The sequence below is a fragment of the Euprymna scolopes genome, chromosome 36 (genome assembly GCF_053919585.1).
Source record: "Euprymna scolopes isolate OS-2025 chromosome 36, ASM5391958v1, whole genome shotgun sequence".
Lineage (NCBI taxonomy): Eukaryota > Metazoa > Mollusca > Cephalopoda > Sepiida > Sepiolidae > Euprymna > Euprymna scolopes.
In genome coordinates, this window is record NC_136517.1 from 85,009,377 (window position 1) to 85,028,213 (window position 18,837).

The 18,837-nt window shown below is 34.4% G+C and overlaps 1 protein-coding gene across 1 annotated transcript in view; it reads right to left on the bottom strand.

The window, feature by feature from the left end:
• Window positions 1-18,837, bottom strand: part of LOC145260646 (DENN domain-containing protein 3-like) — a 117,854-nt gene that overhangs the window by 80,810 nt on the left and 18,207 nt on the right. Inside the window, exons 5-7 of the mRNA XM_080118982.1 lie at window positions 13,245-13,405; window positions 8,465-8,579; window positions 2,601-2,798 (exon numbers count right to left, since the gene is read on the bottom strand). Of these exons, the coding sequence (XP_079975108.1) occupies window positions 2,601-2,798; window positions 8,465-8,579; window positions 13,245-13,405 (474 nt within the window). The remainder of the gene's footprint in view (window positions 1-2,600; window positions 2,799-8,464; window positions 8,580-13,244; window positions 13,406-18,837) is intronic.

Consider the following 18,837-nt stretch of genomic DNA (forward strand, 5'->3'; position numbering starts at 1 on the left):
CACCAAAGCCAGCCTGATCGCCGCCATCTGCCTAGTATTTGCCAAGCTCCCACCAGCGCTAGTGGAAAAGGCATGCTCTCAGTTCCAGACCCGTATCGAGGCGGTGATTGAGGCTGAAGGTAACTACATTGAATAGATGTCAGCCCTACTACATAATTAAGTTACCTGAATTGATTTTTTCAATAAAAGTTTTAAAATAAAACTTTAGTGTTGTTGTTTTTTTTACATCAACAATTTTATCGTTTCACCCCGGGAGAATAATATACATGAATACCGCTACAAAGGACGACTAACACTTATTTAGAATGCCAACATCTGGCCAACATTTGTCCATAAATTAATGTAAATAAATATTTATTCTAAATATTTTTATTATTCTTAAACATATTTTAGCTGTCAAAACTTTTAGGCTTAAATAATCGTCGACCAGCACACCCTTCATTGTTGCAGCATCCAACAAGTGTAGAAAATAGGGAGTTTTGCTACATGCTGAGATGAACCCCTGCACGTGCCCTGCTGTGTTGACACGGGTAAAAACTGATTTCACAACTTTCTAAGAGGTTATTGGGATTTTCCCAACTATATGTGCTATGAAATATAATTGTGTCGCTTACTAGAAGAAAGAAACACAATGCAGATGAAAGCAGAAAAGGGCAGACACCTCAAGGAACCATGCTTACTGCAAATCGAGGAATGGACATGTTACCACGAATATTAAAGAACTATTAACATTCCGGAAAGCTTTAAATTGGACAATGACTTAAATCATCGGTATCGGCAAAAAGAGAGAGATTAAAAACAATGTCACGGCTTGACCTCATTTCATTAACGCATCAATGATTGATTTAAATAGAATAAAACCAAGAAATTATTTCAATTCAGTTTTTTTTTTAATTATTATCGAATCCATACAGTTATATTGCTTTTTTTCATGCAGATGAAAGTGTAATAACAGGTTATATTTCGGTGTAGTGTAGAAATAGGGAGCTTTGCTATAGATGCTGAGACAAAGCCTCATACGTGTCCTACTGTGTTGAAAGTGGAGATAGCAGCAGCAGAAGCCAAAAATGAGGGAAGTTTGAAAAAAATAAAAATAAAAAAAAAAAATAAATAAATAAATAAATAAAAATAAAAACTCATGTGGAGTTTAGTGGAGATTCTAAAAGGTAGTCTATGGTTGGTTGTTTTCATCCAATCGTAGAGCACATAGCAAACAACTCCATAATAATTTCAATAAGCTAGAAGTATCACTGCTTATAGCTCTCATCGAGTGACTTAATACGCACAACCCCTAACAAGAAACATCACTACTTAGACGTAAGGGGCTACTACTTGAAACCATGCCTAGGAAAGATTAACAAGATGTTGGTTTTACATTACATTTAAACTTCTGCATATCAGTACAGCCAGGGAAGCAGGTAGCAGGAAATGAATTCCGAAGTCAAGCTGTTTGAAAAAAGAAACTATTAGAGTAGAAAGCTTTCTGGCATCTGGGAATCTCAACCATGAAGAGGTGTGATTTTGTTACTAAGCAGGTTTGTCGGGGATATGTACGTCGAGGGGGCACAAGTGCAACGAGTTCATCAGAGCACATTCCATTAAAATACTTGTAAAACAGGCACAAAGATGCAATATTGCGGCGATGGGACAGGGGTTGAAGCTCAGTTGACAAAGTGGGACCTATCAAAGATGGAGAGATTAATGGTAGATGCACCGGCCCAGATGTGGCAGCAATACTTCATGCATAGGTGAATGGTGGCTTTGTAGAGATACAGTATACTCTCACGTGTGAGTAGTCTTCTAGCAATATAGAGGGAACCCACCTTCTTTGCAGCAGCCTCTGCAATGTCCTCAGTATATTTTTTCCACTTCATATTGCCTGTGAATGTTGATATGAGGAGTTTGAAGGATGAATTTTCAGGTAGGGTGTTATTGGTCATGGATATCGGTTGTTGGAGAGGCGTCTTGTAATTGTTAAAGGAGAGCAGCTTAGTCTTACTAGCGTTAAATGTTATCATTCATTTACGGCTCCATTCCACTACGGTCTAGAGGTCATTTTCTAACGCTTCTGCCATTGTCTTAGAATTGTATACATCTGTTCTTCCCTCATGCAGGTTATAGAGCGTTGTATAATCAGCAAATATACCCATCTCAGACACAATATTATCAGGAAGGTTATTCGTCATAGATAAACAGATTATTCTTACCTCATTTGTTATTGGTCATGGATATCGGTTGTTGGAGAGGTGTCTTGTAATTCTTAAAGGAGAGCAGCTTAGTCTTACTAGCGTTAAATGTTATCATTCATTTACGGCTCCATTCCACTACGGTCTAGAGGTCATTTTCTAACACTTCTACCATTGTCTTAGAATTGTATACATCTGTTCTTCCCTCATGCAGGTTATAGAGCATTGTATAATCAACAAATATACCCATCTCATACACAATATTATCACTACACTATCCCTTTGATTACTGTACACACAATAACCCTTATTCCCGAGTGGCTATTGGGCCTTGATAAGTGGTGAACTCCATGCAAAAAAAAAAAAAAAAGGGGGGGGGAGGTTATTCGTCATGGATAAACAGATTATTCTTACCTCGGCGATAATTGTCAAAAGTGCGTAACTGGACGAAAGGAAAACAATTTGCTTTTCTGTAAGGATGCAAGTGATGATTTGAATGATGATGTCAAACGCAAAACACTGGAACACTATATGCAAAGACAAATCCAAGATGGGGATCGAAGAATGGTGTGTTGGATGGAGAACAACTTTGTGACCATAAAGATGAACACCCTGAAAAAGGTTAACAAAAAAAATAGAAATTAAAAAAAAAAAAAAAAAAATACAATTTGGTTCGTTGGTTCTTTTTATTTTATGGTATATCAAGCATTTTCGTGTTCTTTAATGTTTAATCAAGTAATTTTGGAAACAGATTTTTACGCTTAAAGTTCTTTATATTTTCAAATATTTATTCATAATGTCCGGCTTGGTTGTTTTACGGCATTTTTTTTTTTTTTTATATGGGGGGTCACCACTTATCAAGGCCCAGAGGCCACTCAGGGATAAAGGCTATTGCGTGTACAGTAATCAATGAGATAGTATTGTAGTAATCATTAGTATTGGAGATTTGATAGAGTGTCTTACTTAAGGGGGCGGTTTGTCAGGAATTTGTTTATGTTGGATTTGAAGATATCCAAGTTGTAGTCAGTTTATGGTATATGAAGCATTTTGGGGTTATTTAATGCCGAATTCAGTAATTTTGGAAACAGATTTTTATGCTTCAAGTTCTTTATATTTTCAATTATTTATTCATGATGTCTGGCTTGGTTGTATTATGACATATCAACCCTTCTTGTGTTATTTAATGCTGAATCAAGTAATTTTGGAAAAAGTTTTCACGCTGCAAGTTCTTTATATTTTCAAATATTTATTCATGGTGTTTGGTTTGGTTGTTTTGCAGAAAAAAAATTATTTTTATTATAGAATATAATTGAGTTTTGCAAAGCAAACAAACAGACAAATCAATAACATCAATGTTTGGAGCATTTTTGTTCTGATAGCCAGTATCTTCAGACAGCCTAACCTGGTACCACCAGATGGCCTAATATGCATTACAATTATGGGCCAGGGTGGACCTGGAAGCAATGGTAACTGCTAGATTTTGGAATTCTCTCACTGCTCCCTGCTTCCCTGACTGTACTGAGATGCAAAAGTCTAAATATCATGTGGACTGACATCTCGCTCATCTCCTAATATAGTCTGCTGTAAACATGGTTAAAAAAAAGTGTCACTCTAAAGAAAACAATGCTACAGCTGACATCTATTCAATGTAGCCGCCTTCAGCCTCAATCACTGCCTTGATACAGGTCTGGAACTGGGAGCATGCGTTTTCCACAAGCGACAATGGAAGCTCAGCAAATACTCGACGGATGCCAGCGATCAGGCTGGCTTTGGTGCTGTAGGCTGTCATGTTGGTGATGTTCTTGATGTGTACCTGGATGTGCTGAAGAGTGTGGTGATCTCTTGGTGCAATCAAATGGCCGCTGACAGACCCTGGGTATGGCAGCAGGACTTGGCGTCAGCCCACAAGTCAAAAGAAACTCAGGTTTGGTTTCAGAAGGAGTGCTACAACTTTGTACCCTTTCCTCATTGGCCCCTCTCTCCCTCGACCTGAACATGCTGGACTACTTCGTTTGGTCATACGTCAAGAACATCACCAACACGACCTCCCACAATACTAAAGCCAGATGTCAGCTCTACTACATAATTAAGTTACCCGAATTGATTTTTTTCAATAAAAGTTTTAAAATAAAACTTTAGTGTTGTTTTATTTAGGGCGACAATTTTATCGTTTTACCACGTATGGGAGGTGTTTATACAGACACAAGTGAAATTTATGTTATGTTTTTAAATGCTTATTTAGAATTACACTTGATTTAAAAAACTACAGCAAAATCTTTATGATGTATGTACTTGTCATGGAATGACAATGTTATATTCCAGAAATCATGTAAATTAATCAAGTAGTTTAGTTTTTTGCTTTTTTTTAATTAAGAAAATCAACATTTACCCTTTTTAATTAAGAAAATCAACTTTTTACCATTTTTAATTAAGAAAATCAACTTTTTACCATTTTTAATTAAAAAAATCAACTTTTTACCATTTTTAATTAAAAAAATCAACTTTTACTATTTTTAATTAAAAAAATCAACTTTTACCGTTTTTAATTAAGAAAATCAACTTTTACTGTTTTTAATTAAGAAAATCAACTTTTACCATTTTTAATTAAGAAAATCAACTTTTACCATTTTTAGCGATTAAAATGTTTTAATTGTTTTGAATACAAGCAAAATCTCTGTAGTCGAATTACATCACCAAAATTTAAAACAATATGGCTACTCTCACTCTTCATTTCACTTTCTCATTAAATTTGATTTTCTTGAGTATTTTTTGTTTTTTAACTAAGCACAGTTTTTTTTTGTTTTTTTTTTACTATTGTGACATTAATTCCTTTAGACTTACATCAGATTCAAATTCAGTTATTGACATAAAAACTATATAGTACTAGCAAGGAGACCTGACCTCATCTGGGATTAAATGATGATTAATGAATGTTTCACACTCCCATATTTTTATTATCGAAATCTGTGAAATCGCCCATTTTTCAGTCAGATCGATTGATTGCCTGCTCTAGTTGGGAACCTATCGTGATGCACCAGGAGGAAGCTTCACATGCCTCCCCGCAGTGACTTTAGTTCACAATACATTGTAATCTATATTGCACTGTAGAGAACGTACTGTTGATTTTATAAAATTACTTTTTTATATATGATGGGTTGAATTAAAGTTTAAAATACAAAAAATCAAGTATCATGCTTCAATTGTGCTTTAAATAGAAACATTCATTTTGGATGCACCCCTGTCATATCAAAGAACCTACTGTTGATTTTATATGTCAGGCCTTTCAGCTTTTGTGGTAATAGAATTTATCAAATGCACTTGATGTTAAGCTGTGTAAGATATTAACTTTGGTCAAAATCGCCTGTTCTTTTTTTTGTGGGATTATTTCTATTATCGATTATCGATATGAATCAAAGACATTCTGATACAAAACCTATCTAAGAACACTGCCAGATACATAAATATCTTAGTGTGAAATTTCATAAAAATCAGTGCAGCCATTTTCGAGTCCATAGGGAAACTCTTTCTCTCACACACAAAATTGCTTTTATATAATAGCAGATAGATATATAAAAAAAAAATGAACAGTTGGAGTTGGACGCAGTTGTTTTTTTCTGGGAACTCACAGACAGTTGGACCAGCATGCCTCTCCCTGCAGGGTGAGCCCCTAAAATCTCTTAGTTAAAGGCTTGTGTCAATTGGACTCATTTTGTCATTCAAAAAATCTTATTTTGTAAGTCAATCTGAGAAAACAAGTATCATTTTAACCTCCAAAGCAAAATAAACTTCTGTTGTTTTTAAACTGGTATTGTGGTTTTGGTTTGGAAGGAGAATTCTATTGTTGCCTAATTGACGGATTTAAACAACAAAGAATAATAAAAAATTTTTTTTTTTTTATTGCGTTTTCTTTTCACCCCAAACAAGGCACATTGCCACTTTGATGTAGGGGGCTGCTATCAGGGACCTAAGTTGCAGGAGTACTATGTAGGGAGTTTAGCAGCAAGATGTCTGTTCCCATTACACTTGAACTTCTGCATGTCAGTAAAGTTGGGGAAGCAGGAAACCGGACGAGAATTACAAAATCTTGTAGTTCTGGGGAAGAAGCTATTAGAGTAGAAGGCTTTCTTACATCTAGGGATCTCGACTGTGTAGAGGTGGGACTTCGCTGCTTGTTGGGTTTATCGGGGGTATTTTCGTCGATGGGGGGCACAAGGTCTTGTAGTTCGTCAGAGCATCCACCATTAAAATACTTGTAAAACAGGCAGAGGGATGTAACATTTCATCGATGGGACAGAGGTTGAAGCTTAGATGACAGTTCAAGACCTATTAAGTTGGTGACTCTCTTTTGGATCCTGTCCAGGATCGGTCATTTATTACAGTATAATGTTTTATAAGAATTACAAAACATTTGGATTATGGTTATTATTATTATTATGAATCATTGAATTTAGAAAAAAATAATAAATTTGGATTAAAATCTAAAACAATATATGAGAAAGGCAATGCAGTGGCATTTCAAATATGTCAGCATTGAGTGTGGGTCAAAAACGTTTGTTGGGAGGGATTGGGGGTATGGAAGATAGTGGGGTGAAAGAACACTTGATTTAATATTGTTAGGGTTAACCTAGAAGGACAGAGTTCTCTCCCTTAGACAGAAAAAAAGAGTGATCGCCCTGGAAAAGCCAGAAGAAAGACTTATTATACATCTACTGGTTAAAATATCAAAGTCAATCGTAACTTGTAGATAAATTTGTTAAACGTTCACATTCAACACTCATTTTTAAACACGTCACAGATGTATTTATGTATTTGAATGGTTTGTGTTATTGAAAATGCGGCAATGAATTTATTCGGAACTCTTCTCATTTGAAAACCATTTTTTTAAGTTTTAATAAATCTTCACCTCAAATGTTACAATTATTTTATAAGGGATCATAAGACATTTGGATTACGGTTGTCATTTATTACAAAGCATTAGATTTTAAAAATACAAACAAACTCTTGTTTCCAGGGTTGAGTTCTGTTGTTGCATCATTCATCATTTCTGCAAACATGCACTGAGCTTAAGGTTTAGTCATGCATATGGATTGCAAACGTTGCAGGTGATAGATGTCCGGCCTAAGGAAAGAAGAGAGGGACACAAAAGAAATTGAAAATATCTTTGACTGTGAGTTGAGCCAGTGTGCCAGTGTGGGCAAGATGGGCTCTTAGAACTCTTAGCTAAAGAATTGTGTTGAATTGACTTATATTTGGGATTGGGCGGGCAATAATCCCATTTGGCAAGTCTGCTATTCATTTATCGACTCACAGTTTCCACAAGTGACTGTTCGTGAAACGTTAAACTGCTACAAGAAAATTATAATAATAAACAGGAAAAACATTAAAATACAATAAATAAAATTACAAACATGTATCTAACCCAATCTTAATCTGCCCCAATTAATTTTTTATTTCTTATAACTTATAAAAAAACTAGCCTTCATAGAGTTGTATTAGCTAAAAACAGCTCATTCGTAAAAAATTGAGGAATGCTTGGCCAACCTTTTCTGGTTATTTCCATCAGTTGCCGAGCAAGCCCAAGTGAGCTTCAGTTCGGTAAATGCAGAAACACCAAAATTGAAAATATCTCTGATTGTGAGTTGGGCCAGTGCGCCACTGTGGACAAGATGCATCCTTAGAATTCTTAGCTAAAAAATTGTGTTGAATTAACTTATATTTCTGTTTGGTCAGGTAATAATCTCATTTGGAAAGTCTGCTATTTAACCCAAGAAAACGAATACCATTTTAACCTTTAGAAAAAAATTTGAAAAAAATCTCTAATTGTTATTAAAAAAAAGTTATTTTGTTAATTTTTTTTTTTTGGGGGGGGGGGGGTAGAATTTTCTGGTTATTTCCATCAGTTGCCGAGCAAGCCCAAGCGAGCTTCAGTTTGGTAAATACAGAATCACCAAAATTGAAAATATCTCTGATTGTGAGTTGGGCCAGTATGGTACTGTTGACAAGATGGGTCCTTAGAATTCTTAGTTAAAGAATTGTGTTGAATTGACTTATATTTTGGTTTGGTCAGGTAATAATCTCATTTGGAAAGTCTGCTATTTAACCCAAGAAAATAAACTTCTGTTGTTTTTGAACTCTAGTTTTGTTTTTTTATTTGAAAGGAGAATTTCTTTGTTGCAGCACTGATGGAACTGGGTGATAATTTTTGACCAGCACAACAAGTGGGGATGATCACGGCCTGTGCATGTTTACATATAGATTTTCAAATAAAATCAACTTACCACAGCTACCGAACCAGCTGGAGGAAGGGGTGTGACACTGAGTTGACGCACAAATTCTTGAAAAACTGACACCTGGAGCTTAATATCTGTTGTCACTTTGATCTTATTCAACAGGCTTTAAAAAAAAAAAAAAAGGTAAAATAAACATTAATAATAATAATAATAATAATATATAACTCCAGGTTAATATTTTCCAGAGTAGTTTTAATAAGGTTAATACAAGAGTGCTCAACACCGAAGTAGGGCAAGATATACTTTTTTATAACTAACTGACCGAAACATACTCATTAATGTGTAATGACATATTAATGCTTATGTAAAAACAAATAAAAAGTGTATACATATATATATATATATATATATATATATATATATATATACACACACACACACACAGGGTGTCCCAATAAAATGTATACACTCTTTAAATGATCATAAAACTAACATTTATTATGAGAAAGAAAAGTTTCATACATCAAAATACTATGAACAAATATAGAAACCAGTTAATTATCGAAAGTGTTCAAATTATTGGCCATTGTGGTCCATGAACAGCTAACAACGCTCACTGATTGAATCGAAAACGTTTCTAATCAGTTCAATTGGTATGTTGACACATCTTCTTTCAATGGTTGCTTTCAACTCATTCATTGTATCTCATTTTGCGGTGTGAACTCTGTGTTTAACATACCCCTCAACCCTGCCCCCCAAAAAAGAAAAACCCAGGGGGGGGGGGGTCAAACCGCTGAGCGTGGACATTACTCGATACTTGCTCTTCGTCCTAACTATCTCTTTCACAGGTGACTATCAAGATAGGCTCTTACGTCATGATGATAATGGGGAAGTGCTCCATCCTTCTGGAAGTGCCATTCTTTATCCCTAAACATCTCTTGGGAATGTGGCATAGCGTATTCATGTAGCAAGTTGAGATAATTTAAAGAGTGTATACATTTTATTGGGGCACCCTGTATATTACATAAAATAAAGCTGCAAGAAAGAATAAAATGACACAAAATGAAGTCGTTAACTTAACTATGCATACTACTTTAAGTTTTGGGTATTTCTGCAGTTTATGAACCATGCTATTTTTTTTAGATAGTTTTCGAGTTAAATTCAATTTTTATGTAATATTTTGTTTATTATATTGTTAGGTGAAAGTACTCTGGGCAGGAGCAGCTAAAAACAGCCTATCCTGCCTTGACAGAGTACAAAATAGACTTCGTGGCTTAGTGGGGGATGCCCTTTTCTCTACCCTGCAACCTCTCTTCCACAGAAGAGACGTTGCGAGCCTGTCCTTGTTTTATCGTTATTTCCATGGCAGATGCTCGTCTGAACTCCAATCTCTGGTCCCCCCTCGCCAATCTTTCACGAGAAACACCCGTCTAGCTGAATCCACTGTGAAAAATTTCCCCCACTCTATATCTGTGCCTAAATCAAAACGCGTATTCCATGAACAAAGCTTCTTTCTTAGAACTGCACGCCTGTGGAACTCTGTTCCGTCTGCCTGCTTCCCTCCGGACTACAATTTGGATGTCTTCAAGTCCAATGTTAACAAATTCCTAATGAACCGCCCCCTTAAGTAAACACTTCAGCAAATCTTCTCACTAACTTTATGTACTTGCAATAACCCTTATCCCTGAGTGGCTTCCGGGCCTTGATAAGTGGTGATCACTGTGTAAAAAAAAAAAAAAAAAAAAAAAAAAAGATTATTCATATTATTTGGATTTTACTGCTTTTATCTTGAGTGTCATTTTCATAATGTTTCAGTCGCTGTAACCTCCGACCTACTTCAGGTGTATCGTGTTGAATTCTGGAATATTTCTGTCAAACTCAGGAATCTGCACGAAATTTTAAATGAAATTATTTAATCCGCAGGGGTATTATTCTATTGGTTTGAAAATATAGGTTCTTTTTTACCAATTGTTATAAAATATTAACTATAGATTAGTATTATAATCTTCAAAAACCCTGCAAATTTTCATGTACTTTCGTCCCATTCAATATTCAATTTGATTACCAGTACAGATATACCCATATATTGGTACAAAAATAATGTAATTTTTTGACGTTCAACTAATATATATATATATTTAATTATTTTAATTATTATAGTAGAAAATAATTATATATATATATATATATATATATATATATATATATATATATATATATAAAACAATATTATTTTTGCACCAACCCAATATATATATATATATATATATATATATATATATATATAGAGAGAGAGAGAGAGAGAGAGGTAAATATATATATATATATATATATATATATATATATATGAGTGAGAGAGCGAGCGAGCGAATGACCACCTTTTTTGGCAATTTTATAAGTTCCAAATCTCAGCGACTATTGATCAGAATTTAACAAATGAAAGCTCGTTGGAAAGATAATGATTTGAATTGTGTAATGGGCTTCGTAACATTTGCCCTTAAGGTCACACATTAACAGGATCATCCATCATCCAGAGCCTATTTTTGGTACTTTTTTTACAGCCATAAAATGTTTCCATCAAAGGCATTTATTTTCATAGCTTTTCATATGAATTACAAAATATCTGATATTTTCCCAAAACCTCTAGCCTTGATGGAGGGGAGACTAAGACTTGCTGTTATTTCAGATCATTTGAAACCATAACAGAAAGGGGAGACTTGATTCCAAATATTTCTCATATGTTATATCTCTCTTTTTTGGTTTTCATACATAAAGTCAATTTCATAGTGTATAAGGATTATTTGATACTGGGGATATTCAAATTCGTACCATATTTCTAAAAGATAACATGAGAACTATTTGGAATGTGAGAAATGAGAAGTGGACAATAATTAAGGCAATCATTTGAGTCAAACTTTTTAAAGAGAGAGAGAGGGAGGGAATGGCGAGAGGGGGAAAACAGTAGGGAGTGAGAAAGAGAGAGAGAGAGTGAGAATGAACGAGAGAAAGACAGTGCAATAAAGATGGAGGGGGGCAAGAGTAATATCATCATCATCTGTTTTACATGTTGACATGTGTTGGACAGCTTTTAGAAACTGATTTCCAATCTAACCTATTTCTGGCCAGGTGTTTATTTATCCCTCTTTCTTCCAAGTTTATCCTTATCACTTTCTCCCACGACCTTCCCCTGCCAACTGACTCTGCTACCTCAACTGTTCTACATCTACATAATCAAAACTATTGAAGTACTGTTATTACATTTGAGCTGGTGAATCTCCGTCCCATTTCAGGGTACTTGATAAGGTGCAGAAACATGTGTAATTTGACTGGCCCCACCATTTCTTTTTCTGTGCAACCTCTCTCTCACAGACGTGATGTTGCTAGTCTCAGTCTTTTCTATGAATACAATTATTGCATGTGTTCTTTAGAATTGTCTGATCTATTCCCTGCTTCCTTTGTTCCAACTCGTTTGATTCATTGGTCTAGTGGTCTTCATCAATTCACTGTTTTGATGCCTCATTGTAATACAGCTTCCAATTCCAGTAGTTTCTTTTCAAAAAATGCAAGGTTGTGGAACTCTCTTCCTGCTCACTGTTTTCCTCCTACCTACAGCCTTGGGCTTTTCAAAATTAAGGTTAATAGGCATTTTTTGTCTTTGCAATACTCATCTTTTGTTTTTGTTAGGTCAAGTGGCTTCATATTTTGTCCCAAGCGAGTTCCATGAAAAAAAAAAAAACTCATCCGTTCTTTCACTCAGGTGAAGTGAGTATTTGCTAAATGGTGACCCATCACTATAATCATCATCATCATTTTTCATCACTGCCATCATCATCACAGTAATCATCTTACATACTTCAAGTTTGACTCACCACACGTTAAATGGTTTGGTTGTTTTGTTTTACGGCATATCAACCCTTTTCGGGTTATTTAATACCGAATCCAGTTAATTTGGAAACAGTTTTTATGCTTCAAATTCTTTACATCTTCAAACACACATTTGTAAAGTTTGGTTTGATTTGGTTGTTTTATGGCATATCAACTTCTGCCGAATCCAGTTATTAGGTTGGTGCAAAAATAATGTCGCTTTTTGACATGAAGTTGAACTTTTGTTGTAATGTTTTTGATTACTAATGGGAGTATGGTTCCTCACAGTTGGGAGATTCTATTTATAAACGATGCTGCTAGGAACTGACGAATCAAATTAATTCATGCTCTGCTACCAACCAAGTAGGGGCTATTATCAGGGGCAACAACTACTGGGGTACTATGTAGGAATTTGTCCAGCAAGATGTCGGTTCACGTTACACTTGAACTTCTGCATGTCAGTACAGTTGGGGAAGCAAGGACCTGGAATGGAATTCCAAAGTCTAGCGGTTCTGGGGAAGAAACTACTGAAGTAGAAAGATCTTTTACATCTAGGGATCTCTACTGTGTGAGGGTGGGATTTAGCTGCCTGTCAGGTTTGTTGAGGGTGTTTACGTTGTGGGGGCACAAGTGCTTGCAGTTCGTCAGATCATTCAACATTAAAATATTTATAGAACAGGCAGAGGGATGCAACATTTTGTTGATGGGACAGAGGCTGAAGCTTAGATGACAGTTCAGGGCCTATCAGATTGGCGACTCTCTTACTAAAGAAAAGGTTTAATTTTTATGGAGCAATTCTGGTTTCTGATTGGTTGGTAGCAGAGCGTGAATTAATTTGATTCGTCAGTTCCTAGCAGCATCGTTTATAAATAGAATCTCTCAACTGTGAGGAACCATACCCCCATTAGTAATCAAAAATATTACAACAAAAGAATACGATTTTTTTTTTTTAAATATCACTTACATTGAAAGACATTGTTTCATGACTGTAAAATACGGCTTTGTTGAGACAAGAACACAACAATGAGGAACATAGACGGTTAGAATTTCAGATGACGTGTTATCATTAAGGTCACTTTCCAACTTTGGATTCACAAAAGGTTTCAAACACCAGGATTTATCTTTCTGGAATAGAAAAAAAAAAAAAAAAAAAAAAAAAAAAAAAAAAAATGGCGGTACTTATACAGTTTAATTAAGCCACTAAAATCTGAAAATATTAAAAAAAAAAAAAAAAAAAAAAAAAAAAAAAAAGTTACATTGTATGTACCCATTATGGAATGAAGTTCTCTGAAAAAAAATTTAATTTAATTTGATCAAGTAGTTTTCTTTTTACAGCGGCTATGAAGGTAGCCATGTTTAGATTTTTAAAAAATGCCATGGGGAGATAACTCAGTCTAAAACACCGACCCCCTCCCATCGCCATGTTAAATAATAACTTTTCTTCCTAGAAATCGAAACATGGCTACTTTTTCACCGGTATCATAAATTGTTTTTTTTTTTGCTGTAAAAAAAAAAAAAAAAAAAAAAAAAAAAAAAACTACTTGATCAAATTAAGTGAAATTTTTTTTGGAGAACTTCATCCCATAACAGATACATACAATATAACTTCTTTTTCAATATTTTCATTTTTTAATGTCTTGATTAAACTGTACAAGTACCAAAATGGCAATGGAATTAGCAGTAAACATTACTCATAATTTATCATAGATTAGCGCGCGCGCGCGCGGGGGGGGGGGACTTTGCCAATCGTAAAATAAGTTTAACATTTTAATACATACAGATTTCATATTCACTATTAGAGCCAATTCTCCATTGAATATATATATAAAATATGCATCAAGTGCGCTTGAAAGCCAAATCACAACATAATATTAGGAAAATAAACAAATATTCTACTTGTTTGAAATTTATAATAAATATATTTCAGGGGTATACTCCATCTTCAGTGTTGTTTTGTTTCTTTTTTTTTCCTTTTCTTTTTCCTTGCCATGTTGTAAAGTTGGAGAAAGAAGTCTGTTTGTAAAGAGCCGCGCGTTGTTTCTAGTGGTTGTATTTTGAAATGTAGGCAACGCGAGAATAACGTCAAAGAAGGAGAGTTCATATAGAAACGTTGTTTTGATTAGGAAAAAATAAAATATGCATCAAGTGCGCTTGAAAGCCAAATATATATATATATATATATATACACGCACACACACAGGGTGACCCAAAAAAACGGGCCCCAACTCTAATTAAGCCCCATTTCTAAGTGTTTTGTCCGAATGAAATGAAACTTTGGTCATAACTAGTTTATTATATTCAAAACATCACATCAAAACACTAGGGTCTTTGGCCCTTTTTTTTCTCCGTTTTACAGCATATGTTTTAGATATACTTTCTATGTTTTTTTGTTTTTTTTGGGGTCACCCTGTATATATAATGTGATAAATTAGTAGTCCTACGAGATAGTTCATTGGGGGGGAGTGTAGGCTTCTTATCACGGGCTCTCGATTTCGAATCTCGCTAGATTCAGTCACTGATAAGTTGTAGACGACGAAACACGTGTCAGTGGATAATTATATTTTAAAAATAATACATATAACGCTCCCCATTTGGGGGTACTGGTCAAAGGGAAAATTATTACCAACTTGCATTTAGGTAAAAATGTGCTTCCATATAAATAATTGAATTCATTCAATAAGTATCGCTAACAAAAACAAACAAACAATATATATATATATATATATATATATATATATATATATATAATCACTAGCAGGCCGTTCGGCACAGCCCAGTCGTAAAACATGTATAAATATTATATTTCGCATTTATTATTATTAGAGCCAATTTTCTATTGATTATTATATTGTACCCAATATAATAAAAAAAGAATGGAAGGAAACTAAGGCATGTGCATGCAAGTAATGTGTTTTTCTAAACAATTCACTTCTTGCGAGTAAAAGAAAAAAATACTCGAGTTGAGATCGGAAGCAAAACCTAAAGACAGGGAGTCAAGTATGATAACCATTAGACCAGCTTGACACGATCTTTAGAAAGTGTTGTTTTTAACCTACTTATCCTAAATAAATGAAGCTGTCATGTTTCACGACTGCGCATGCGCAGCCATGAAACAGTTGATAAACAGATAAAAATCTGATTACTCCTCCTCCACATACCAATCTTTCAATTTTGACCTATTAGCAGCTTTTTTTTTTTACTGGATGAAAACTGATTAAAAAGTTTTCCACGTGTCTGAATACCCTATATACCAAATTTCAAAATAAAAAAAATTTGTTGAGTATATAGGTTGAGAAATGTCCTCACCACACACATTCTCATATATATATATATATATATATATATATATATATATATATATATAGGGAGAACTGCCGACTGTCAACATGGTGTTTCTAGGTTCAATCCTTGGCTTGGGAGAGATGCTAGTCTAGCGGCACTGATGAATTGTGATACAACGAAACAGGACTGTATGTCGATGACTACAAATATATATATATATATATATATATATATATATATAATACAGATTTCAAAAGTTTAAAAGTAAATGACTTAGGTGCCATCAGCTAGAATCAAAACCAAAACATTTAATGCTCCAGCTGTGTTCGTTACCGTTTGAATTAATCTGACAGAAATTTATAAAATTAAACCACTTTTAACAATGGATTAATTTATGCAAAACTAATGAACATTTTACATTTCAATTTGCCAACTTGTATATATGTGATTCATCCATCAGACCAAAAATTTTTCTCATTATAAACCATCCTTGGTGTATGATTATTATTTCCTGTTAATTTCAGTGTTATATGACCAGTTAATCTCCCACGTAATTACATCTCAAAATCTATATTTTTTATTACGTCATCACTACACGTAGCCTAAAGATCCTTGCTGCTTTTTTGTCACATATTTTTGCTTATATTATGGTTAGTTTAAATTCCATCTGTCAAATTTACATGAAGTTACATTCCTAACAATTATTAAATGTAAATATTTCACCTTAACATAACTTTTTACATCTTTAAAATATTTCTATCTAATATACTTTTACCAATAATAATAATAATCGACTATTTAATTCCAATCATAATGATCGACCGTTTTAATAGTTTCCGACATTTTTCTGATAGACTAACAACCTAACATATTTACGGTTCCATGTATCTGATGATCTAGTGGTGTCTAAACAGGACGCATAACAATTACATCGGCCAATGGAGAAACATACCTGGTCCATTTCATATGTATTTCAATTTAAAATTCAAATTCAATCAACGCTTCTAACACGGAGAACACGACCCTGAATTTCAAATCGCGTTGCTAAACTCATTCTTCTGGCATTTAAAAAACAACACCGCAGATAACAGCACGCAACTCTTCATTAAATTTTGTTTCCTTAAACTTAACATCACGATGAGGAAAAAGAAGAAAAAAAAAATATCAAATTCTGACGAAGGAATATAACTGCGAAATATATTAATTTTAAACAAGTAAATACTTGTTTATCGTCATAATATTGCGTTGTAATTCGGCTTTCAAACATATTTCATATGTATTTCAATTTAAAATATAAATAATGCTTCTAACACGGAAAACACTACCCTGAATAAAAAAGATTTAATTTATCTCTCGCTATTAATAGGTTAATCTATTTCTACATTATATTACTACTCTTTAGATATTAGATACTCTTTTCACTCACTATGGATAAATAGCTCCACTGCCTTGTCGATATCTTTGTCATATAGTGGCGTTCTTTATAACATAGGAAGACGGTTGTATATATGATGTATATTTATTTACATGTCGATATTTTTACGGTTCGATATATCTGATCATCTAGTGATCAGATATATCGGGATTGGGATCGTAACGTGAAATCGCTCTATGGTGGGAGGGGGGGCCAAAGAAAAATTTTATAAAGTACATATTAAAAATTACTAACAAAATACACATGTATATAATCAAATAACATGGCCGAACAAATACCGTAAGCAAGGACAGAGAAAACATTGTATTCCACATTGTAACCTGGAAAAAAAAAAAAAGACGTATCCTAGGGCCACTGTATTCCCATTTTCTTTCTTTCTTTTTTCATCCTTTTGTTGTTTATGTTTATACCGTCGTATAGTGGGATTCTGTTTAACGAGGTTTGTATATATGAGGTGTTTATTGACGTATTATTGGTGCTAATGCAGAGAGTGATCCGTGCTATTTTTTAAATCGTATTTCCACGTTTAATTAAAGTTTTATGTTTTTTTTATTCAATTGTAAGGTTAAAGTACAGAATAGATACAAAACACCCTCCCCTCCTCATGTTAAGAATAGCTTTTTAAATAATAATGTTATTATTTCAGCACGGATCACTCTCTGCATGAGTACCGTATTATTTGATTGTCTATATATGAATAGATCGTTTAGTGATTGTCTAAACAGGACATATAACAAGGGACAAATAACAGTCTCTGGGGTTTTACTTTCTTTGGTCTTGATTTGGCAGATCCCTGGAAAAGCTGCAAATAAAGGTTTGTACAACTCACAGTCTTGGTGGTATTTATGGATCTGTCTCGAAGCGGTGATCGAGGCTGAAAGCAGATACATTGAATAGATGTCAGCTCTACCACATAATCAAATTACCTGAATTGATTTTTTTTTAATAAAAGTTGTAGTGTAAAGCTGCAGTGTTGTTTTCTTTAGGGCGACAATTTATCATCTGCAATGCTTGCCATTCAGATGCACCACTTCAACATGCAGTCCAGTGCCACTGTACAACTCATGCTCTCTACTGATTCAAGTTATGACAACAGGACCATTGCCAGCACCATCAATGGGTATAGCAGCAGGGCTCAGTACTAGCCCACAAGTCCAAAAAGACCCAGGCTTGGCTTCAGAAGGAGTGCTACAATTTTGTACTTTTCTTTCACTGACCCTGCTCCTCCCTCAACCTGAATCCGCTGGACTATTTAGTTTGGTCATATGTCGAGAACATCACTATAAGGACTTCTCACAACACCAAAGGCAGCCTGATCGTCACCATCTGCCAAGTATTTGCCAAGCTCCTGCCAGCGCTTGTGGAAAAGGCATGCTCTCAGTTCCAGATCAGTATTGAGGTGGTGATTGAGGCTGAAGTAGGCTACATTGAATAGATGTCAGCTCTACTACCTAATCAAGTTATCTGAATTGATTTTTTTTTTAATAAAAGTGTCATGGTTCCTAGGTGTAAAATTTACCTGTGAAAATGAAACTATAACTATGAACCAATCATGATACATTGAAAAAATTCTGCTCAAGTTCGGAATGCAAGATTGTAAACCGCGTTCAACTCCCATCGAAATGGATATAAATAAAAATATAGGGACTGAAACAAAATTCATAGATAACCGAATATACAGGGAAATGGTAGGAAGCCTCATCTACTTGATGACTGCAACAAGGCCTGACATATGTTACACTGTAACAAAGCTATCTCAAAACTTATCGAAACCGACAATTAAAGACCTTAATCATGCAAAACAAATCCTTCGCTACCTAAAAGGAACCAAGGAACAATC